Source organism: Schistocerca serialis, chromosome 3 (assembly GCF_023864345.2).
Source record: "Schistocerca serialis cubense isolate TAMUIC-IGC-003099 chromosome 3, iqSchSeri2.2, whole genome shotgun sequence".
Lineage (NCBI taxonomy): Eukaryota > Metazoa > Arthropoda > Insecta > Orthoptera > Acrididae > Schistocerca > Schistocerca serialis.
Window position 1 is genome coordinate 980199772 of NC_064640.1, and position 26022 is coordinate 980225793.

Genomic DNA, 26022 nt, shown 5'->3' on the forward strand with positions numbered 1-26022 from the left:
TCATGCATCCACCACATAACTTTTTCCTCTGACAAACGAAATGGCAATGCAATATGACAGACAGGTTGAAGCACCCAGGTTCATGGTACTGCTTGTGGAAATTGGAGCTGTGAGATGACATGATGGTGAATGACCACCGGTAAGACAAGAGTTTATGAGTTATATAACTGTTTCAAAGAGGCTCAAGAAGACTCTGAAAATGACGACCGCCCTGGATGCCCTAGCATGTCAATTACTGATGAAAATTTGGAAGAAGTACAGAGAATGGTTCTGGAAAATTGTCGAATCACCAACATGGAGGTTGTTGGTGACGTCAGCATGTCCTTTGGCTCACACCAAGCAATTTTTTCTGATGTTTTGGGCACGAAATGTGTAGCAGCAAAGTTTGTTCCAAAATTGTTGAATTTCTATTGTGTAGTCATCACTCAGTAATGGCTGAATGAAGCTGACAGCAATTCAGAATTTCTAAAGAAGATTATAACAGGTGACAAAACATGGGTATATGAGTATGACATCGAAACCAAGCCCCAATCATCCCAATGGAAACTGCCTGAAGAGCCAAGGCTGGAAAAAAAAAAAAAAAAAAAAAAAAAAAAAATCAAGTTCAATCACATTTGAAGGCTCTTCTCACTGTATTCTTCAGTTACAATGGGATAGTGCATCATGAATTCCTTCCTTATTGTCAATAAGGAATACTACCTGGAAGTTATGCACTATTTGTGTGAAGCAATCTGAAGGTAACAACCAGAATTGTGGCAAAACCACTCACGGAAATTGCATCACGATAATGCTTACGCTCACACCTCAATGCTTTTTCATGATTTCTTGACATAAAAAACAAACCGTTACATTGCCTGAGACACCTTCATCACTGAACCTGGTCCCTTGCTATTTATTTCCATTCCTGAAGCTGAAAGTGGCGACACGCGGGTCCGACATGTACTAATGGACCGCGGCCGATTTAAAGCTACCACCTAGTTTGGGCACAAACTCTTTGTCTTTAAATATGTCTGCTTGTGTCTGTATATGTGTGGATGGATATGTGTGTGTGTGTGCGCGAGTGTATACCCGTCCTTTTTGCCCCCTAAGGTAAGTCTTTCCGCTCCCGGGATTGGACTGACTCCTTACCCTCCCCCTTAAAACCCACATCCTTTCGTCTTTCCCCTCCTTCCCTCTTTCCTGATGAGGCAACAGTTTGTTGCGAAAGCTTGAATTTTGTGTGTATGTTTGTGTGTCTGTCGACCTGCCAGCACTTTCATTTGGTAAGTCACATCATCTTTGTTTTTAGATATATTTTTCCCACGTGGAATGTTTCCCTCTATTTTTTATATATTATATCTATTATAATAACCATATATATATATATATATATATATATATATATATATATATATATATATATATATATATAAATAAAAAAATAGAGGGAAACATTCCACGTGGGAAAAATATATCTAAAAACAAAGATGATGTGACTTACCAAACGAAAGCACTGGCAGGTTGATAGACACACAAACAACAAAGTATTTGTGTGTCTATCGACCTGCCAGCGCTTTCGTATGGTAAGTCACTTCATCTTTGTTTTTAAATATATTTTTCCCGTGTGGAATGTTTCCCTATTGATAAAGAACAGCCTCAGTGTAGGGTATTAGCAAACTGAAGATAGGCAGGCCCCATAGACAGGAATACCCAATGTCCAAGTTGCACTTGGTTACCACGACAAGAACCAGCAACACACTACAAACAGCTGGTGTGAGTTTGAGTCCATAGCCAGGTATAGCCAAAGGAGTGAGCAACAGGTGTCCATATAACATTAAAGTTGTCCGATGTCAGGTGGACAATAATAAGCAGGTGAAGTCTGCACGGCACATGACAGTACCAGTATACAAAACACAGAAATTCCAGAAGTGTGAACTGGCAGATGCCCTAAGAAAGAAAACTTATCGTTGTGACATACTCAAAATTTCAATAAGTAGTGTTTAAGGTGATTTATTTCTACCACATTTTGACAACGAGTTGTTACATACTGAGGTAGACCTAGTCACAGTTAACAAATATCTGCTCGGAGGACACTAAGTAACTACCACTTGTTTGCAATTGCACAGTATAGCCACTTTCAAGTAGTATCCCAACATAGTAATCAAACAAGTATTTTTCAACAAAATCTTATAAATAGCATTCCCAGAGCCAGAGGCATCAGTTATTCTGCCTCTGCAAAACTGTTCCACAGCTGATGCTGTTTTAACTTCTTTTTGTTGGTTTAGTCATTTTTTGAGTTGTGAATGATGTTTACACCTTTCTTCAATCAATCAGTAGTTAATGCTAATGAGATTCAGATGATAACTTACTTCTTTGAGGATTATAGAAACGGAAATGCCTTGTGGTTAGGGCCTCACGTCAGGCAGACCGTTCGCCTGGTGCAAGTATTTCGAGTGTCGAGAGGATTCTAGAGGAATATATTGTTTGTCTTTCTGCGCAGAACATATGAACATACTTGTCATTTGTTAATAGGAGACACAAGGCAAAGTTGCAATTTAACTTTTTGACATTAAAATCTTTTTTACAGGGAAAGTGTGGATTAATGATGAGAAGCTTTTGGAGCAAGCAAAGCAGATGTGGAGAAGTATGACAGAGGAAGCTAAAGCTGATTATGGAGAAGACTACTTTGAACGTAAAATTCGATCTCTAGAATACTACACAAAAGGACCAGTGAGTTATTGGCACATTTTTGTTTGTTTCCTTAGCAGTCTACCTAGTTCAGCAACAGAAATGCTCAATGTGGTACAAAATTAGTGCATATTATAAAGATAATAAATTAAAGACAGTCTGACTTCTTTGATGAATATAAATTTTATGGTTTTATCTTAATGAGGATTACACAAAACAAAATAATAGTGTTCTTGCAAGAAGGTGGCCACTCTTTAATTCAACAGTTTTTGGCAAGCACAGTAACAAAGCTTAAAAATCCATTACATTGTATGAAAACTTGTCTGCAGTATCCTATTCCTACCAAACACAATTACAGCATTATTTTTATTTATTTATTTTAATCTCAGGTTTGAGAACAAGTCACAGACAGTTAGTGGCAAATTGTTCAGTTAAAATCTTGCTTAACCAGCTTGCTACTTAATCCATTTCAAAATGTTTTTCTCCTACATAAACACAAGCCCCTTTGGTTGTCTTACCATTTGTCCAAATATCAGATATAACAGGTATAGTATGAATGTGTTACATTTGAGCACAATGATTAGCATTGGGGTTCAATACAACAGATCTGTGAAGAGGTATTTTATTTACTTAAGAAAGTAATTACACATCACATATGAGCTATAGTGGTACACACTGTAGGACAACTTCACACAGTGGCCCACACTATAGGACAACCTTACAACTTCTACATTCATTGGAAGCTATCCACGAAGATTTTCATAATTTATTAGCATGTGCTTTTTGAAAAAAAAACTATTTTGTTGTTCACTTCCACAAGCAAACCCTCTGAAATGCTTTCCATCTATAGTGCATGTAAGTTAAGACATTTACTTTTGGCAATTTTAAAGCTAATTTGTTTTCTTTAAATTTCCGATAGAAAATAAAGAAAATGTCCATGTGTTTCAGGATACTGACCTAGAGCCAGTGCTTAAATCCTTGACTGATGCAGTTCAGCGCACATTCCCACTGCCACGATACACACCAGTCTCTAGGGCTGAGAGAGTACAGGCTTTTGTTGCAGAACATCTGCCACGGTCTGTTTATGACCTCATCTATAATTAACTGTTGTTCACAATTATGTGTATATGTTTTACACTGTCTCTCAGCACCAAAAATGATCATGTTGTTGCTGAGATGTTGTGAAAGATAAGTAATGCTGTAAACAACTGAAGTTAAAATGACAACCAGTGTCTGATATATGCTGCAATGAACATTTCAAGAATTGTGAGGTTTATTTTCCAACAAAGTGTATACCATGATGTTCATTAAGCATTTAAATAAGTTATTTACTCTTCATTTATATTTATCAAGCATTTCAAGTTTTATATGTAAGATTCCAGAATATTATAGCACTGGAACAAAATAATTTTTATTGTTCATAGTGTCAGTGCTATTTTGAATTGATTTGTCAGTGCTATTTTGAATTAATTTGCCAGTTGTAACCAAGGTATGCACGGAGACCTGCCACTAATGTAAACTGACAATGGTGTACACACATTTCCACCACAAAATCGAACTGGAATTTTGCAATGAAGTCGCCTCATTTTTGTATGTGCTACAGCAAGAAACAAAGCTAGGCCACAAGACTGCCAATATTAACACACTTTCTTTCCAGTATTAGTGTAATTTGATGTTAGTTTTCACATATCTATTCACTTCATATGACATAAATTGGCTAACTATTTCCTTTTCATGCTTTTTACCTCAAAAGTGATGTATATTACTGGAATAAATTACAACTGCCATTTTCATTTTCTTTGAAAGATAATTTATGACTGACTGTTAATGTTCATTAAACTCTAGCAAAAACAAGTTCCCATCACATAAGATAATTACTATTTATGAAAATAAATATTTGAAAAAACTGGGAAAAAAGTCTTACTTTCATCAAAACACATGCTCTATTCCACTTAGAATGTTTATAATGTACACACAAAGCATTGCATTTCACACATTTATCCGTATAAAATAAGTACAGCTGGTGGATTAAAACTGTTGCACAAGGAGACTGCAGATTATAAGATGAACAATAAAAAGATGTCACATATGGAAAATAGGAAAGTAACAACACAAAGCAGACCTAGATGGAAGTTCACAGTCATTTAATAAAAACATCAATTAGCTGTACATTTCTCTGAATATTCGTCATCTGGTGATCAGCTTGGAGTGTCTCCTCAAAAGCTGGCAAAGGGATGATAAACCATTTAAAAAGACTGAAAACTAAATGTCTGCAATTTATTCTCACAACACTTTTTTTCAGATGAAAAGCAACTTTGGAGCAGTTAGGAGTCGAGAAGTAAATTTGGTGAGCCTCAACACTGATAGTTATGTAACATGGCAAAAAAAGTCAACTAATTATACTTCTCCCAATATAGCATGTATTTATAAAAGAAACAACGTAACACTGTATGACAGATCTTCTGTGAAGTTGATAATTACGTGGTTACAAATTTGTAAATTTACTTGAAGGTTCCATTGCGTCTAACAGCACAACACAATAATTACAATGTCTCTCATATCACAGCATGACAATAAGATAATTTAAAACAGTAATACTCTAGTCATACTTTTACTTCATAGTCTCTCATTATTTACAGTAATTGTAATACACACAGTGAACACAAAGAGTCTACACATGCTGCTATAAAACAATTACATAATCATAGTGAGCATAATGCTTCAAAATGATTTATGTGTATAAAAGCTGTTGTAGCTGATGACAAACACCTCCCATTTCTCTGAGAAATTTCAAACATGAAAAAATATTATAAAAACTGAACAAGGACTTTTTTAGTTTATGTAAATAAGTTAAAATGTTATGTCACATATTGGTGGGACTCATAACAGTAAGTCACAGAATGTCAAAAGTAAAGTGCATGCTACCTTGGGGAACCAGCAATTGAAGATCATCTGGCTTACTCTCAATAGCAGGTTTACTTCTTTCTCTAGCACATTAGATAGATCTCCCAAATGACTGTTACATATGAAGGGCTTATTTCAATAGTGGTACAAGTCCATTTTTGTTCATTCTGAGATACAGAGTCCTAAAGTTAAGTGAGTGCTGAAAAATCTGCAGTTGAGATATCAGAAATATTCAAGTATAATACATGAATATTTCTGGTATCTCAACTGCAGATTTTTTAGTGCTGATTTAACTTTAGGACTCTGTATCTCAGAATGGACAAAAATTGACTTGTACCACTATTGAAATAAGCTCTTTACATATAACCAAATAGTCATTCACTTTAAAATATTAATATGTTCCCTTCAAGAGCATACTGTAAAAGTTTCTAACATTCTTTCGCCCACCACTATCGTTAAACTCGGAAGGTGTAACCTGTTACATCTTTACAGTTTTTTTATCAGCTTCTTTCTGTTATTTGACCTGGGGACAGCACTCAATAGTTTTCCACTTTCATTTATTTAGTCCGTTTCTTTTTTGTTTTTGTTTCTCCTGTACCATTTTCTTCAGGAGTTTGCTCATTTCCAATATTCTTTAAATCAGCACAAAACAATACCTGCAAATTAATTATAATAATTGTACTACTACTACTACTACTACTACTACTACTAATAATAATAATAATAATAATAATACTTATAATTATAATAATAACAACAACAATACCAACTATTATATTAAGTGATTAAGACAGTAAGAACCTGTAGCATTTTGAAACCCAAAGTAATAAACTGGTGAACTCACAAGAATAACCAACTTTAAAGCTCTCTATGCAAGTTTGCAATTTCTGTGGGGCAATATAAGAACTGTAGTCATTATTTATCAAGTTATCAATGAAAACAAAACATGTCTCTTTCATTCACTATATATGAAATTTGCCAGCAGAGCACAACAACTGAGGGCACATTCATGAAACAGAATAATCAAACTTCCAGTGCCAAAGGTGTACTGCAGTGGAAATAGTGACATGAGGGCAAAGCCCACACGATATGGAAGGTGCTAAAGTCATTGAAATATAGTGTAAACATGGATCCCAGTGCATCAGATTGCCAGGATCAAATATCTCGTTATGTTCTGCTTGTTTGTTACTACAGCTGACTCTTATCCTTCCCTGTACGCTTATGAACAAGGTTGGTACAGCGCACCAATGTTATTGATTTTCTGTCCTATCCAATTCACACATCAAGTGAGGGAAAAAATGACTGCTGAATTGCCTCTGTACAAGTCTTAATCTGTCTTGTCTAATTCTCATGATTCTTGCATGAGACTAGTGCTGGTGCAGTAAAATGGATGCACTGTGGTTGTTCGTCACTGAGTGACTTAAAGCATTGAAGTATCTTACGTAAATGTGTATTTAGCTGACATATTCTTTTGTGTAGGGTAATTCTGTCTACTGAAATGTATCTATGTTTGAAGTGTGTTAACTATCTGTTAACTAAGAATCACTGTACCATTTATTTTCATGTTAACTGAACAGATAAACAGATAATAGTAAATCTCCAGGTCATGATTATGATGAAATTAGTTTTGTGATTGACTACAATGGCTAGTGAAAGTCATAAAACCTGTTCTCTGCAGACAGCAAGAATGCTGCTGATACAACAGGAAAAAAAAAAAAAAAAAAAGACGGACAATTCAAACAAGTACATCAGATGCCAACCAGGGTAGTTGATGAAATATTTTTCATATCAGATACTATTGTTCTCTCAGTAACTCTTTACTGAACACTCGGGAAACCTAAAATGCAAACTACATACATTTCTGTCCAAAACTTGGTGTTCCTGATCATGAAATCATTAGTCTGCAAATGTTTCCAGATTTTTCATCTGCTCCCCTCAGAAATGAAGTCACTGCTTTGTGTCAATCAACATACAATCATATCCAATACTTTTATTTTCTTGAAGAACAAGACAGGAAAAACAATCATATACTTGTTACATAAAGAGCATTTTTAACTCTCCAGTAGACCACAAATAAGAGCTAAGTGTATGTAAAAAATTATTTTATTAGTAAAAGATACACACAGTTACGGTTACTTTTCGACATAATCACCATAATTATTGCACAATTTGTCATACCTATGGACAAGCTTTCCAATACTCTCTTCATAAACTGTTGCTGCCAATGAACTGAAATCAGTTTTGATGTCTTGAAGTTCCTTGATAGTTTGAAAGTGCTGCTCTTCTAGCCACTTCTTCAGTTCACAGAAAGATGGAAATCACTTGGCAGTAAGTGGTCAGACATTTCTCACTGAAATTGCTCAAGAAGCCTTTGGGTTGCACCAGCATTGAGAGGATGGGCACTGTCTACGATCAGAACTCCGGAAGTCAGCATGCCCCATCACTCAGTTTTCTCCATACCCTTGGCTCATACCTCAATGACTTTTGCTGCACTATTTCCTTCTGATCGTGGGAAAAGAGTAACGCTTCGCAATTTGTGGTGGGAGAATCACTTGAAGCTGCCATATTTATATGACTGCAGCTCAGCACAGACTGACGCACTGAACTTGACACTGACAGAGCATGTAATATGGGAGATGCACAGTTACCTACTAAACACACCTCTCGTTTGCTGTTTGTCTTACACTTACACTATGCAATAAGGTTGGAGAAAAAAAAAGTGCCCCTCATATTTCAACACAATTTGTAATAAGAATGTTTAGATTACAAAATAAAGTTTTGGAACAGGACAGCAAAGAATAGGAACTCACTAATAAAAAAATATACTAACCGTCTGTGCCCATCCAGCATCTGGGCCATGAATGTCCTGAAAGAATTTCATAATGTCCAAATACAAAGTATTAGAGAGCGTTTTTGCATTTCGCAGACTTTTCATATAATGCTGTTTTGCAACCTGATGTATGTGTGTATCCACTGGTACTGCATTTAAGTGGCCCAATGACATAAGGCATATACAATCTGCTACCTAGATCAGAGAAACAAAAATCATTAAACATCAAGTATAGACAATGAAATTAAATATTACCTACATTACACTGTGAGGGCAACAAAAATGTTCAGGAAGAGCATACACTGTAAAGAGACACACATATGCATGCATTAAAAAAAGAAAAATGAGACAAAAGTAACCTATTGATCACTGAGGAGGATGAGCAGTCAGTCAGTCCAAAATGTAGTGAGTCTCCCCCCACCCCCTCCCAAAAAAAAATCCTTCACTTAAAAAAGAAGACATCTCAACATAGCATAACATAACATAACATTCTAGATCTTGGGCCACAGTTATCTCACTGTCAGCTACAGCAGAAGTGGGTATTCACAAACAAACTGGTTGCTAATCCCATCTGAGAAAATGTTCTTTCTGCTGAAAAATCAGCTAAAGTTCTTTCGATCAAACTGGCAATATTAAGTTATTTATGGATGAGTGGTGGGTTTCAATAACCATGACTTGCTTATCACATCCACTCATTCTTCCACTTGTACTTCTGCTTTTCTTCTCATGAATGGAAATATGGAAAAAGGGGGCACTATTAAGCTCACTCATTTCTCTGGAATTATCTGTACCCTTCCACACAAAAGAAATGGATTGTCTTTCCATACCTTGGCAAAGAGTTTTGAGCATCTTTTGACCAATAATTGGAAGGCAGTTAGAGAATTAGAGCAGTTGACAAATTTTGACATCTATCAAGACTCCTCTGCTCCAGTGCCTTAGGAAGTTGTATCCTGCAGACACAGGAAAGGAAAATGACTGGGCAGCTAATAGACTTCCCCTTGCTTCAACACATCTATAAAAATGAAAGTCAAATAACTGCGTTCTATTAAAATCGTATACAATTATTTGTATATATGCTTTTCCAGTATCTGTTCCACAGAATGAATCTTAATAATTCTTTTGATGGGCATTGTCTAGGATCAAACTCCAGAAGTCAGCATGCCCCATCACTCAGTTTTCTCCATACACTTGGCTCACTTGGCTCATACTTCAATGACTTTTTGCTGCACTATTCCCTTCTGCTTGTGGGAAAAGAATAGCACTTTGCAATTCTTTTACAGGCACAGGTCAACCTTGCCAAATAAGGTGTCGGCTGAAGTTCAACAACTATGTATTACTAGAGTAGATGGTTATGGAAGAGGCATAGTTTATCTTCAGATTTGATAGAGACTGGAACACTAAACCCATGTGAAATAATGGTCAAACAACGCAAAGCCCATATACATGGGCAAGACTTGTATAACAAGGGTGTAGTAGGTGTCCCAAAGGGCATTTGCTGTTGACAGTTTTGGCCTAAATGATCATTTAACTCAAGGGACCGCAAATATATTTTAAAGTTCAGAAATGTTTCTAAATATAGGTTGCATCCACAAAAATAGAAACAATATAAACATTCACTGACTTTTACCTTGAAACCAACACCTGGCAGTCTTACAAGTTCTTTCCTCGCTGCTTCATATGGCAGCAGCTTAAGCTTATTTATCCACTCGTATCCACCCAACTCTTGGATCATACATGCTGATTTGTGAATAAAGCCAGCTCTATACCCAAATCCTGCTTTTGCCAGTGTACCATGGACAGAAGGTGCCACAAGCTGCTCTACATCAGGAAAATCAAAATACTTCACACCATCAATAACCCCAATTTCCTCCCCATACAATGAACACAATTTCTCTATCATGGAGGTAATTCTGGAACATAAATAAAACACACAAAACAAGTGAAATTTTAAAAATACACTTGTGGGCACACACACATTGGTCAAACAAAATGCTTTCATTACAAATGTCACAGGCAAATACTTCCCATGTTACTCTCCCTACTGCAAATACTATGCATGATTTCACAGTAAAATGTTTCATTGGCATGGTTGGCAAATTAAGAAAACAACCTGCAAAAAAAACAGGTCAGTGAATAAAGAACAGTATTATGAAGTCATCAGTCTTTCAATTAATTTCATGCCCTCCACCAGTTCCTGCCCTGAACTAATCTTTTCAGTTCTACTCAATCATTATACGAAGTGTCTCCAACAAACTGTTTTTCATATTATAGTATTCTTTCTGCCAGTACAATTTTTCCCTTCCACAGTCCTTCCAGGGCCATATTAACTATTCCTGGATGCTATAGGAGATGTCACTCTAATCTGCACAATACTTTGGTAACAGTTTCCCCAGAGTCTTATTTTCTTGCACATTGTTTTTAAACTCCTTAATTCCATTCTTATTTGCTTTTAACTTGTTAATGCTTTTCAATAGCACATTCCAAATTCTTCAAGAATATATATTTCCATGGTCTCAATTTTACTTCCAAATGATGCTATACTCCACATGTTGAACTACAGCAACTCTTCCTCAACTCCATATGAATATTTGACACCGGTAGGGATTTTATAATTAAAAAAAGGCATTTTGCTTGACAATCTACTTCTCATATTATTTTATTTGCCACAAATAATATTACAACGAAACATAGAACTTTGGTGTGGTTGATTCATATACGAGGGCCGTTCATAAAGTAACCTCCGGTTGATTTAAAAAAATACACCAAGTTAAATAAAAATATTTTAATATATACATCTTACAACTATATCTTTGCACTATTTTTCTACATAGTCTCCATAGCGATTGAGGCACTTATCGTATCTCTTCACAAGCTTTGAAATTCCTTCTGCATAAAAATCACCCGCTTATGCTTGGAGCCAGCCTGTGACCGCATCTTTGAGCTCTTCGTCGTCATCAAACCGCTGTGACCCGAGCCATTTCTTCAAATGCATGAAGAGGTGATAATCACTTGGCGCCAGGTCTGGGCTGTAAGGTGGATGGTTGATAACGTCCCACTTGAAGGACTCAAGAAGGGCCGTTGTTCTGCGAGCAGAGTGAGGACGGGCGTTATCGTGCAAAAAAACGATACCGGAAGTCAGCATACCACGGCGTTTGTTCTGTATAGCCCGTCGTAACTTTTTTATTGTTTCACAGTACACGTCTTGATTAATGGTCGTACCACGTTCCATGAATTCAACCAACAACACCCCTTTGGCATCCCAAAACACCGTTGCTATCAGTTTTCTGGCAGAAAAATCTTGCGAGGCTTTTCTTGGTTTGGTAGGCGAATTTGAATGTGCCCACATCTTTGATTGTTCTTTTGTCTCAGGGTTCACGTACTTAATCCAGGTTTCGTCACCGGTCACGATTCTGTTTAACAATGGTTCTCCTTCGTCCTCATAACGTGACAGAAAGTCTAATGCAGAGGCCATTCTTTGAGTTTTGTGGTGCTCGGTAAGAATTTTGGGCACCCATCGTGCACAGAACTTACGGTAACCCAAGCTTGCTGTCACTATCTCGTACAAGAGAGTCTTAGAAATCTGTGGAAAACCAGTAGACAACTCCGACATTGAGAAACGTCGATTTTCACGAACTTTTGCATCAACTGTCTGAACGAGTTCGTCAGTCACCAATGATGGTCTACCACTCCTCTCTTCATCATGAACGTTTTCTCGTCCACTTTTAAATAAACGTACCCATTCACGGACAACTCCTTCACTCATAACTCTTGGTCCGTACACGGCACAAAGCTCACGATGAATAGCTGCTGCAGAATATCCTTTGGCTGTAAAAAACCTTATGACAGCACGCACTTCACATTTGGCGGGGTTTTCTATTGCAGCACACATTTCAAACTGCCACAAAAACTAAACTAGCGCAGGTACGACGTTCACTCGACCACGGCTTGATGCCGACTGACCTGTTGAGTGCGTGAACGCACAGATGGCGTCGCTACTCCCCCCACAACCCGCACTGTGACCAATCGGAGTTTACTTTCTGAACCGCCCTCGTACATTAGTTTAATTATTGCTTAATTTTGAGTATAAGAACCTTCATTTGACCAAGAAAACCTCTTTAGGAAAGTGTTGAGGATCAATACGAAATCAAGGAAACACTTCCCTGCTTGTAGTCAATGATTTCCCTTAAAGGCATGTGAATCAACATTATGAGGATGCAGAAGTATTGGGAATACCAGTGTCTGAAGTGATTCCGCAGGTGGTGGTTTCTTATCCCACAGAAGACCACTGTCCGAGAGCCTAGCAACAATCTCTGTTTTTGTTTATGTACACGCAACTGCTGAATACCTCTACTATACTCTTTCCATTATTTACTAACATACATTTAAGATATGAAAAGCAAAGGCACAATTTTTTTCAGACCACAACAAGCAATCCCAACAAGCAATGTTAAGTCCCAATGCAAATGAGAAATCAGGAGCATAGAAGCAATCATCGCATTCATGAAACCAGCACAATCTACCACCAGCAACACATCTGCATAAAAGTGCAATGACCTGAAGATGGCAACAGCACCTGGTTATGGTCTTTACATTGAAAACATCAAGATAGATAGTATACAAAGATAATGATGGCCACTGGAAAGACTAGTTTTCTGCAATAAATGCATATCTATATTAAAAAAGAGAAAGAACTGTTAGAAAGAAAAAGGATGCAAATCATGCTAGAAATCTTGCCCAGAGTCCCATAACTCACAATCTACACAACCAAATTTACAACACAGAACAAGAAAAATTGCATATTTTACACAAATATGCCAGTGTCTTTTTCATGTTATGTGACATAAAAATAGCCCATTGGAAAACCAAGATTATTACTCACAAATGTGGCCAACTACTCACCTTTTAATGTGATTGTTTGATGAACAAATGAATGTCAGTATTGTCTCTAGTGGTTCCTGACACAGAAGTCTTACACCATGACATTTGCTAGCTGCTTTCTGAAATACAGGATCACGTTGACCCCAACGGTTATAGCACTCTTCTAAATTAGTGTCCAGTCTAAGGTATTTACAGAGCAGCACTCCATTCAGTTCATCTGCTGTATCACATATTTGAAGTTTCTTTTCTTCTTCACTAAGAGTCACTGAGTTTGTACTTAAATGAGCAAGGAATTTTTTTAGAGACAAATCTTCATGCAGCTCACTAAGCAAAACAGAACACTTCTTAGAAGGTGTGACTTGTTTAGCAACTTTGTATAGTATGAAGTTATCTGTTTGTTTTAACATCCAAAATCTGCTGCAGAAGATTCCCCACCATTCATTTTCGTTAATCTTCTTCCACCTGTGGAGATAAAGAAATACCAAACCTGAATGTAATACCATTACGCATAGCAAACAGCAAGTAAGCAATGCACTGTCATATAAATTCCATTAATACGTTTTGGTAGAAATACATCCGAATTTTTTTAACCACATAAACCACAAATATTTCAAAAGAAATGTTTTTTTTTTAGTAAATAGTAACATTAATTCATTATAAAAGTAATACTAACACACATTTGTATTGCAATCTGCATTGTTAAAGCATAGTGCTACAGACAGTCAGTGACTTTATGCGAACATACCACAGAATAAGCTTGTGCACCTTGTGGCAGACAAGACAAATGTCAAACTACAGTCAGCCAGAGAATACTGGTGAGAGATAGGGTGTCTAAGACAGATGGAATTAATGGCTGACTTGTGTAGTCCATCTCTGAATAGCTCATGCATATGTGATCACTACAAAGCTATAATTGCTGATGAAATAAACAAAGGTCATATAAACTGTGGGAGATGTGACTGGATCATTTGATCGGTACACAATTTCTACAGAGGTGCACAATCATGTCCAAAGATGTGAGAGTGCACCAAATGACAGTCTATCTTTGAAATTTAAGTACTTTTTCATACAGGATTCTGAAACATTACTGCCACGTATATACACTACTGGCCATTAAAATTGCTACACCAAGAAGAAATGCAGATGTGACTTCTGAAATTTTCCCGGCGTATTTCTTCTTCTAATAATTTCCGGGTATGCAGCCGGATCCTGTCGACATTCTGCCACGATATCTTGGCCCAGAGACGTCCGGCCATCATCAGGTGAGTACACAACTACTGATGAGCCCAGGTGCAGTCGCGGTATTTATGCCGAATCTCGCGCATGTGAAATGTACTGGCATCCTACAGCGAATGCATCAGGTGTTGACATGCGCAGCATAGCCGAGTTGTACGTGCTGCCCTCGGTGGTGAAAATAAAGGTTCATCTAGTCATTGAGTATCGAATGGAGGAGATGGTTCAGGATATCCACGTACTGGATAAATTATGTGAGAGAAGAGCCAGGTTGCTGTGTGCACTAAATTGAAAAGTAGAGACAATAACTTGATTCCAACTTTCGCCAGAGTTGTTCATTTTATTAATAGTGTGGCAGCCAACAATATAAAATGCAAGGCGAATCTGGCTTTAGTAAGAGAACGAATCCGTTTTACGCGTCGTGAGTTAGACGCTGTCACCAGGAATTTATATTATTTACATCTGAAGATTGCAGCAAGATGTTCTTCCCTTAGTTGGGACTGGATTGACGGTGTATCCTGGGCCAAGGCAGACTGGGCTCACAGGGACAGTACGAACAGGCAAAGTGCGAAGTTTAGCCAACTCGTAACACGAAAGCCGCAAGAAGCTATCTCTGGACGATCCGTGGTGAACCTCACGGAGAAATCTTTTGACGATGCGACGATGTCAGTGCTTGCGAAAGGTTTAAACTTCGCTCCTACACCTGCCTCACTGCCTTTAACGGATTTCATCAGTTCCATTGAGGAAGCCATTAGACGTCTCCCTGTGGATTCTGCAGACGAAATTCAACGTGAATCTTGCCAAACGTTGTTGAAATGTACGCCACAACGGAGTAACATCTCACCAGCTGAAAGAGCTGCTCTCCGCAGCCTGAGAGAAGATACTAGCACAGTCGTACTGCCTGCGGATAAGGGTAATGCCACAGTTCTTCTGACAAGAGAAGCCTACAACGAGAAGATATATTGTCAGCTAAATGATTCTACGTACCGTAGAATTGAAAAGGACCCAACAAGCCGAATATCAAGGAAAACTACTACCGTTTTGAACGACTGTTCTCTACCTGAACAAGTTATCAAGAGATTGAGACCACACAATGCAGTACCACCAAGACTCTACGGTCTTCCGAAGATACACAAGGATGGTGCCCCACTACGATTAATAGTGAGTAATATTGGTGCTGCGACCTATTCTACAGCAAAATATCTGGCCTCATTACTAAAGCCGTATGTGGGTAAGTGTTGCCACCATATACGTAATTCCGAGGATTTTGTCAGTCGCTTGAAGGAAGTTAAGCTAAGCAGCTCGGATTTATTAGTCAGCTTTGATGTGGTCTCACTTTTTACCAAAGTGCCTTTAATGGAATCATTACATCTTATTGGTAACTTATTCAGTGCAGAAATGACGGCCTTGTTTGAACATATACTCTCCTCAACGTACTTTTTATTCAATGACGAATTCTTTGAACAAACAGACGGCGTCGCCATGGGGAGCCCTTTGTCGCCTGTGGTAGCTAATCTCTTTATGGAGGACTTTGAGGAGAAAGCACTTGAGTCTGCTGTTTTAAAGCCTACGGCCTTCTGGCGGTACGTAGTTGATACTTTTGCTGTATGGCCTCATGGCAGACAGGAACTGGAGAAATTCCTTCACCACTTAAACTCATTACATGAGAACATCAAATTTACGAAGGAGATTGAAAAAGAGGGCACTTTACCATTTCTAGACGTGCTAGTACGCCGTAAAATTGATGGGTCATTAGGACATTCTGTGTACAGGAAACCGACTCACACAGATCTGTATCTCCAGGCGTCAAGCTGCCATCACCCAGCACAAACAGCCGGTGTTCTCAGTACCTTAATACATCGAGCGCATATAATATCGGATGATGAAAACCTCCACGCAGAATTAGAACACTTAGAGAAGGTTTTCAAAGAGAATGGCTACACTTCTCGCCAAATAAGGAAGGCCATGCACAACTATCATAACAAGAAGCTACGCACTGAGGACGCAGATGACGACTTTAAATCAACTGCGTTCCTTCCATACGCCGGGAATGTGTCTTCGAAAATAGGCCGATTACTGAAGAAAAATAAAATCAAGGTTATCTTCCGTCCACCAGCAAAGAACCGGGCCCTGGTTGGATCCGTTAAAGACGATTTGCAACTGAAGAAAGCGGGCGTCTACAAAATTCCCTGTGAATGTGGCTCTGCATATATTGGCCAGACGACAAGAACTGTCCATGAACGATGTATAGAACATGAAAGATACACCCGTCTGCGGCAACCGTCAAAATCGGCAGTAGCAGAGCACTGTATTTCATTGGGACATTCAATGGAATACAATGGAACAAAAATTTTAGCCCCGGTTTCCGGTTTTTGGGATTCCGTAATCAAGGAATCAGTGGAAATACGTCTTGCCAATAATCTTATAAATCGTGACAACGGCTTTCAGCTGGATAAAAATTAGAATCCTGTTATTAAAATTATACAATCACAGCAGAATCGACAGTGTCATTCGATACTCAATGACTAGACGAACCTTTATTTTCACCACCGAGGGCAGCACGTACAACTCGGCTATGCTGCGCATGTCAACACCTGACGCATGCGCTGTAGGATGCCAGTACATTTCGCATGCGCAAGATTCGCCATAAATACCGCGACTGCACCTGGGCTCTTCAGTAGTTATGTACTCACCTGATGATGGCCGGACGTCTCTGGGCCGAAATATAGCGGCAGAATGTCGACAGGATCCGGCTGCATACCCGGAAATTATTAGAAGAAGAAATGCAGATGATAAACGGGTATTCATTGGACAAATATATTATACTAGAACTGACATGTGATCACATTTTCAAGCAATTTGGATGCATAGATCCTGAGAAATCAGTACCCAGAACAACCACCCCTGGCCGTAATAACGGCCTCGATACTCCTGGGCATTGAGTCAAACAGAGCATGGATGGTGTGTACAGGAACAGCTGCCTATGCAGCTTCATCACCATACCACAGTTCATCAAGAGTAGTGACTGGCATATTGTGATGAGCCAGTTGCTCGGCCACCATTGACCAGACGTTTTCAATTGGTGAGAGATCTGGAGAATGTGCTGACCAGGGCAGCAGTTGAACATTTTCTGTTTCTAGAAAGGCCCATACAGGACCTGCAACATGCGGTTGTGCATTATCCTGCTGAAATGTACGGTTTCGCAGGGACTGAATGAAGGGTAGAGCCACGGGTCGTAAAACATTTGAAATGTAACGTCCACTGTTCAAAGTGCCGTCAATGCGAAGAAGAGGTGACTGAGACATGTAACCAATGGCACCCCATACCATCACGCTGGGTGATATGCCAGTATGGCGACGACGAATTTACGCTTCCAATGTGCATTCATCGCGATGTCACCAAACACGGATGTGACCATCATGATGCTGTAAATAGAACCTCAATTCATCTGAAAAAATGTCTTTTTGCCATTCGTGCACCCAGGTTCGTCGTTGAGTACACCATCACAGGCGGTCCTGTCTGTGATACAGAGTCAAGGGTAACAGCAGCCATGGTCTCCAAGCTGATAGTCCATGCTGCTGCAAACGTCGTTGAACTGCTCGTGCAGCTGGTTGTTGTCTTGCAAATGTCCCCATATGTTGACTCAGAGGTCAAGACGTGGCTGCACGATCCGTTACAGCTATGCGGATAAGATGCCTGTCATCTCGACTCCTAGTGATATGAGGCTGTTGGGATCCAGCACGGCGTTCCGATTACCCTCCTGAACCCACCGATTCCATATTCTGCTAACAGTCATTGGATCTAGACCAACGCGAGCAGCAATGTCGCGATACAATAAATCGCAATCGCGATACGCTACAATCCGACCTTTATCAAAGTCGGAAATGTGATGTTACGCATTTCTCCTCCTTACACAACAACGTTTCACCAGACAACGCCAGTCAACTGCTGTTTGTGTATGAGAAATCGGTTGGAAACTTTCCTCATGTCAGCACGTTGTAGGTGTTGCCACCGGTGCCAACCTTGTGTGAATACTCTGAAAAGCTAATCATTTGCATATCACAGCATCATCTTCCTGTCGGTTAAATTTCGTGTCTGTAGCACGTCATCTTCGTGGTGTAGCAATTTTAATGGCCAGTAGTGTATTAATACGTGAGGGCCACCCCAAGTAAAAGGAAACATCTATATATATATACTCCACAAGCAGCAGTACTGTGTGTGGCAGAAGGTACCCTGTACCTCACTAGTCATTTTCTTTCCTGTTCCATTCACATAAACAGAATGAAGAAAAAGTGGCTGTCTATATATGCCTCCATATGAGCCCTAATTTCTAATATCTTATCTTCATGGTCCTTCTGCCAAATGTATGTCAGTAGCAGTAGAATCATTCCACAGCCAGCTTCAAATGTCGGTTCCCTAAATTTTTTGAATTTACCTTGAAGGTTGATCTTATAACAAATGAACTTCACTAAAACCAGTGACTGACATATTGTGCATCTTTAAATTTTTCACTTTTGCGAAGTGTTTCCAGATGTAAAATTCAGAGTCCGAAAAATACTAGGGCTAAATGATTAAAAATTTTACTGTACTGAAATGAAAGGAATCCTATTCAATATAAACCAACACACAAATCATAAGCAAATCCTGAAAAAAAAGAAGAAGGAAAAAAAGGGGAGACAGAAACTGCCAGCTTCTTTGGTAGCATCAAAGAGGCTTAGTGCACAATGGTAACTAATTTTTTATCATGGGTTAAAATCTTGTCACCAACATTCTAGACGACAATGACGACTACTACTACTAATAATAATAATAATAGACAAGCAAAAGTTAACATGTCAATAATGTAAAAATTAAGGAAGGAGGGACACAATGCTGAGTGGGGCAGGATTCAAGTATGTGTCGCAAGGCAGACAAGTAAAATGTTAACAATAAATATTTTATTAATGACATCAATTAATGTAATGAATGAATTACTAAACAGAAAGTTCTGTGATATTATGACCAATACCAAGGAAACAGTCTTGCAAAAACTCCGCAGCTTCTGTAACAGAGAGCAGGACTTCCAGACTAGCAAAGCAACTCTGACAAAAACTGTTCCGTCTATTGGATTTGATTTTTAAAGACGCTTAAACAAACAAGTTGTCATTTACAGATGAGAAAACATACATTCAAACAGAGCACAGTACATTAGATTTTTACACAAAAAATGAAGCATTTGAATTAGAGTGGCTAGTGATTTGTTTATTTTTCATAACACCACACTGAGAACGAATGTTGCAAACTGAGTGTCTGATGCGTATAGTCAAATAAAAGTACCAGGAAACATTTCATTATTGTGAATGAAGAGTTTTGTTTTGTTGTCATTTCTCCTCTATGACTATAACAGGAAAACTTCTGCACTATCACTTAGAAATGGACAGAAGAAATTAAAAATGCACGGAGACAAAGAAAGCCAAACCATTGGCATTAATTGAGGAACACCAATCTTCTTCTTTTTATGCCACTGACCAAATTTTGCAAGAAAATGGTTCCCTACCTGCTGCTGTCAAACTATCTAGACCTACATCCTATAGATCTGATATGGAATTTTGCAAAGAATATATCCTGTCATAATACATAAAGCATCTTGCAGTCTTGAGAAAGAGGGGAGTGTGATGCTTTTGCTACTAATGAATAATCGGTTTGTCCCATTTTCTGGTTCTATATTCCAGTAACTTCCCAGCTGGCCTCATAAGGCTGAGTGGACCTCCTTCCAAACATTTCCATCAGAAAAACAATTTCAAATAGTCATAGTGTATCAGACTCGGAACCTCAGCTTTGCTAGTATAAAACATTAACCACTAGACTATGGAGTCAGTTTGATTTTGTTACTGTGATGTTAGCTTGTACTATTGTGACATGAGAGGACTTGAAGGGATGTGTATTACACCAAGTACGTGGGTGACAACTACTGGAGGAGAGATACATTCATGGAAAAGGAAACTCACAACACAAAAATACTAGTTACCATGGATTTGAACAAAGAGACGGCATTATCATCCACAACTGAGACAGAAGAGTTTGAATCAGCAGACACCTCTGTTGGAAAATAGCACACCACTAGCAACGCTTTGTGAACATCTAAGGTGAGAAATATCATACATTCTGTTTCTGTTGTTATTCTACATGAGCACTCCATTCAGTTGCACATAAAGATGTGTTATGTGTGACAGCAACAAAACTTAAATCCAGAAGAGCAGAATGTTATTTCTTCTACATTCCTCCCAGACGGGTGTCCAATGTGCTATCCATCACACAACTTTGCTTGGAATCAGCAGAAGGCGTATCAAAGGAACAATCAAAGTTATACACACAATTTAATATTAGAATACATGAAAATGGGGAAAAATTGAAAATGAACCGACTGAACCGCTGTATCATTTGCTTCATGGTACTTCAAATTACACCTGGACATACTGTATTGAGGTTTGTTATGGAACTGTATGTCAGGGTGACAGCAAACACCAGTACAATGAAATGAGACACACTTGCTAGTTTTCAGAACTAAGAATCGCCATGGCCCACATGGGAGGAAAGGTTTGGAGGAAATGAGCCTATTAATACAAGCAAGAAAGAAGTAAGAAAGTAATACATAAGTTGAGTAAAGGAAATACAGTAGAATACAATGACGTCAACTCCGTCCACAAGTAACGTTCTAGGTAAATTTATGCAAGATGTCCTACAGCATAGGTGCTCAACCTGTCAATCATGACCAACCAGTCGATCGACACGGCTTTAAGAGTCAATCTTTCAAAACCTTTGACCAAAATCTATTTACAAGAGCTGTTTCTGTAGAATATCGGTTTGTTGACAATGAGTGTTTTGCACGGTATTTGTACTTGGTAAATCTGACAACAACGTGTCTCCCTCTTTCATCTCCATCTGCAGTTTACAAGCTTTAATGCTTCCACCATGCAACAGGCATTCCTCCTGCATGCTGAGGTTACTACTTGCGAACTCTAACTTGGTGTGTTGTGAGGAACGGTGAGAGAGGTAAGAGTTTGCTGCAAGATGAGGTGGGCGAGGAGGGGGGATCAAGCTCCACCTGCAGTAGGAAACACAAAACCCTGTTTTCGAGCTTCCCCGAAACAACAATGTGCACAATGGAGGCAATAATCAGTTAAATACTTCATGTTATCGAAACTGAGATTGCTGTTTGTATTGACATGTCAAATAACCACCTCATCTCCCATTTCCGAAACAATCACAGTCAAAATAGCACAACAATACACATGACGACAACAGCACAGCTCAGCAACAATGAAGCCAACACCAGTGAATAGTATGCTGTACAGCTGGCAACAAACATCTCCAAATCACTATGGCACAAAGTCTCCAGACTGCTGCCAAGTGCTGCTGATCAGAGCTAGGAAGTGCACGCACTAAGTTATAGCTCTCACTTCTTATTATGTTTGTGGAAACCGAGTGCAGCTACACACAGGAAAACCTACCACTTCCACGGTGAATGGGAAGAACAGTTTTTTGTTACAATTTGTAAAGATAGGTGTATATGTTTCGTATGCAATGCTACTTTAACTGTACCTAAAAAAAGGAACTACTGAAGACCATTTTACAACAGTTCACAGAGACTTTGAATCAGCAACAGCTGTACAAATATGTACACCTATCTTTACATATAGTAACAAAAAACTGTTCTTCCCACCCACCGTGGAAGTGGTATGTTTTCCTGTATTTAGCTGCACTCAGTTTCCACAAACATAATATGAGATGAGAGCTATAACTTAGTGCATTGAGGAAGATGAAACACTCTAATCTTTAAACTAAACTACAAACACTGCAGTCGGTTTTTGTTAAGCCTGTACAAACAAGTCCTCCTTCAAACATAGCACCATTTCATGTATCAGAAGTACTGATGAAACAGACAAACCCATCTTGATGATGGCCCAGTTGTTAAGGAGGTTTTTTTTTCTGCCAACTAGTGAGTGCTTGTTTTCCACATTTAAAAACAAGTCAGAGAAAATATTAGCCATCAGACGCATGCCTCTGTCAAGACCTACTACAACATGATAAGTTGGATTAATGGCAGAGAATATAAAATGTCAACTGATAATAGATTTGTAATCCTGCTTGCTTTTCTCATTGCAGTTAGATGAGTCAGTAGATGGAGTCGATTCAGCCCCAGTTACGATATTTGTAAGACTGATATTTTCAGATATCAGCATAAAAGAAGACCTGCTTACAATTTTGAACTTGAAAGACCTAAACTAAGAGCAGATTTTTACAATGCATTCAAAACCTCCATTTCTGAATTTTTTCAACCATCAGTCTTCGGACTAGTTTGATGCGGCCTGCCACGAATTCCTCTCCTGTTCTCCTGTTCCAACCTCTGCATCTCGAGAATAGCACTTGCAACCTACGTCCTCAATTATTTGCTGGATGTATTCATATCTCTCTCTTCCTCTACAGTTTTTACCCTCTGCAGCTCCCTGTAATACCATGGAAGTTATTCCATAATGTCTTAACAGATGTCCTACCATACTGCCCCTTCTTCTAGTCAGTGTTTTCCATTGATTCCTTTCCTCATCGATTCTGCGGAGGACCTCCTCATTGAATGCCTTATCAGTCCACCTAATTTTCAACATTCTTCTGAAGCACCACATCTCTAATGCTTCGATTCTCTTCTGTTCTGGTTATTTCACAGTCCATGTTGCACTACCATACAATGCTGTGCTTCAAATGTAGATTTTCAGAAATTTCTTCCTCAAGTTAATTATATTTGATATTAGTAGACTTCTTTTGGCCAAGAATGCCCTTTCCGCCAGTGTGTTTGCTTTTTATGTCATCCTTGCTCTGTCTGCCAAGAGCTACTTTACTGCCTAGGTAGCAGAATCCCTTAAATTCATCTACTTCGTGATCACCAATCCTGATCTTAAGTTTCTCACTCTTCTCAATTTTGCTACTTCTCATTACTTTTGTTTTTCTTCAATTTACTCTCAGTCCATATTCTGTACTCATTACACTGTTCATTTCATTCTGCAAATTCTGTAATTCTTCTTCACTTTCACTGAGGATAGCAATGTCGTCAGTGGATCTTATCTTTGATATCCTTTCACCTTGAATTTTTATCCACTCTTGAACCTTCCTTTTATTTCCGTCATTGCTTCTTCGATATATACTAGGGGTGAAAGGCTGCATCTGTCTTACACCCTTTTTAATCCAAGCACTTCATTCTTGGTCTTCCACTATTATTGTTCCCTCTTGGCTCTTGTATATATTGTATACTACCCATCTTTCCCTACACCTTACCCCTATTTTCTCAAAATTTCGAACATCTTGCACCATTTGGGATTGTTGGATGCTTTTTCTGGTTCGACAAATCATATGAACATGTCACAATTTTTCTTCTGTCTTGCTTCCCGTATCGATCACAACGTCAGAACTGTCTCTCTTGCCCCTTTACCTTTCCTAATGTCAAACTGATCATCGTCTAACACAGCCTCGATTTTCTTTTCCATTCTTCTGTATACTTTCCTTGTCAGTGTGAGCTGTTAAGATGGTGTGATAATTCTCACATTTGTCAGCTCTTGCAATCTTCAGAAGTGTACGGATGACGTTTTTCTGAACACCTGATGGTGTATCACCAGACTCATACATTCTACACACCAATATGAATAGTCAATTTCTTGTCACTTCCCCCAATGATTTTAGAAATTCTGATGGAATGTTATCTACCCTTTCAGCCTTATTTGATATTATGTTTTCTAAAGCCCTTTTGAATTCTTATTCTAATACTGGATCCACTATCTCTTCCACCCCCACCCCCCCCCCCCCCCCCAAAGCATTAGGCATTTCCTATGTGGTCTGCATCTGAGAGCACATGCTGGTGGCCACAAAGGCAATTGCATTGCTAGTAGCATATGTGTAGTTACTCTGTCCACCCTGGTCACCACATCGTTATGTTTGCTGAATGTCTTATTTATAAGACCATTTGCTGAATGTCTTATTTATTAGATCCAGCTACTTCACAATCCTTAATGAGATTATAGCCACAGTGCTGGCTGATGAACATCTCTGGTACGAAATTTGATCTACATCTACATGGATACTCTGGAAATCACATTTAAGTGCCTGGCAGAGGGCTCATTGAACCACCTTCACAATTTTCTCTTATTCAAAAGTCGTAAAGCGTGCGGAAAGAACGAACACCTATAGCTTTCCGTACGAGCACTGATTTTCCTTATAACATGGTGATCGTTCCTCCCTATGTAGGTCAGTGTCAACAAAAATATTTTTGCATTCGGAGGAGAAAGTTGGTGATTGGTATTTCGTGAGAAGATTGAATCACAACAAAAAACGCCTTTCTTTTAATGATGTCTGGCCCAAATCCTGGATCATTTCATTTCAATGACACTCTCTCCCGTATTTTGTGATAAACAAAACATGCTGCCCTTCTTTGAACTTTTTTGATGTACTCCATCAGTCCTATCCGGTAAGGGTCCCACACCACGCAGCTGTATTCTCAAAGAGGACGGACACGTGTAGTGTAGGCAGTCTACTTAGTAGATCTGTTACATTTTCCAAGTGTCCTGCCAATAAAACGCAGTCTTTGGTTAGCCTTCCTCACAACATTTTCTATGTGGTCCTTCCAATTTAATTTATTTGTAATTGTAATTCCTAGGTATTTAGTTGAATTTACAGCCTTCACATTTGACCGATTTATCATGCAACCGAAGTTTAACAAATTCCTTTTAGCACTCACGAGGATGACCTAACACTTTTCATTATTTAGGGTCAACTGCCAATTTTTGTACCATTCAGATATCTTTTCAAAATCATTTTGTAATTTGTTTTGATCTTCTGATGACTTTAGTAGTCCATAAACGACAGCGGCATCTGCAAACAACCTAAGATGGCTGCTCAGATTGTCTACCAAATCATTTATATAAATAAGGAACAGCAAAGGGCCTATAACACTACCTTGGGGAATGCCAGAAATCACTTCCGCTTTACTCGATGACTTTCCATCAGTTACTACGAACTGTGAACTCTTTGACAGGCAGTCACAAATCCAGTCACATAACTGGGACGATATTCCATAAGCACACAATTTTACTACAAATTTACTGAGCACTATGCGACTTAACTTCTGAGGTCATCAGTTGGCAATTTTACTACAAGCCGCTTGTGTGGTACATTGTCAAAAGCCTTCCGGACACCCAGAAATATGGAATAGACCTGAAATCCCTTGTCAATAGCATTCAACACTTCATGCAAATAAAGAGCTAGTTGTGTTCCACAAGAATGATGTTTTCTAAACCCATATTGACTGTGTGTTAATAGACCGTTTTCTTCGAGGTAATTCATAATGTTCGAACACAACATATGTTCCAGAATCCTGCTGCATATTGACGTTAATGATATGAGCCTGTAATTGAGTGGATTACTCCAACTACCTTTCCTGAATATTGGTGTGACCTGCACAACTTTCAAGTCTTTGGGTACGGATCTTT

The 26022-nt window shown here is 38.7% G+C and overlaps 2 protein-coding genes across 3 annotated transcripts in view; one reads left to right on the top strand and one right to left on the bottom strand.

The window, feature by feature from the left end:
- The window catches only part of LOC126471423 (D-beta-hydroxybutyrate dehydrogenase, mitochondrial-like), a 278202-nt gene extending 273742 nt beyond the window's left edge, over positions 1-4460 (top strand). Inside the window, exons 6-7 of the mRNA XM_050099563.1 lie at positions 2567-2709; positions 3616-4460. Of these exons, the coding sequence (XP_049955520.1) occupies positions 2567-2709; positions 3616-3771 (299 nt within the window). The 3' untranslated portion in view covers positions 3772-4460. The remainder of the gene's footprint in view (positions 1-2566; positions 2710-3615) is intronic.
- A 1371-nt stretch (positions 4461-5831) lies between these two features.
- The window catches only part of LOC126471422 (N-glycosylase/DNA lyase), a 57609-nt gene continuing 37418 nt past the window's right edge, over positions 5832-26022 (bottom strand). For both annotated transcript variants that reach the window (XM_050099561.1, XM_050099562.1), the window contains exons 2-5: positions 13301-13741; positions 10029-10311; positions 8402-8596; positions 5832-6227 (exon numbers count right to left, since the gene is read on the bottom strand). In XM_050099561.1, coding sequence (XP_049955518.1) covers positions 6129-6227; positions 8402-8596; positions 10029-10311; positions 13301-13741 — 1018 coding nt within the window. In that variant the 3' untranslated portion in view covers positions 5832-6128. The remainder of the gene's footprint in view (positions 6228-8401; positions 8597-10028; positions 10312-13300; positions 13742-26022) is intronic.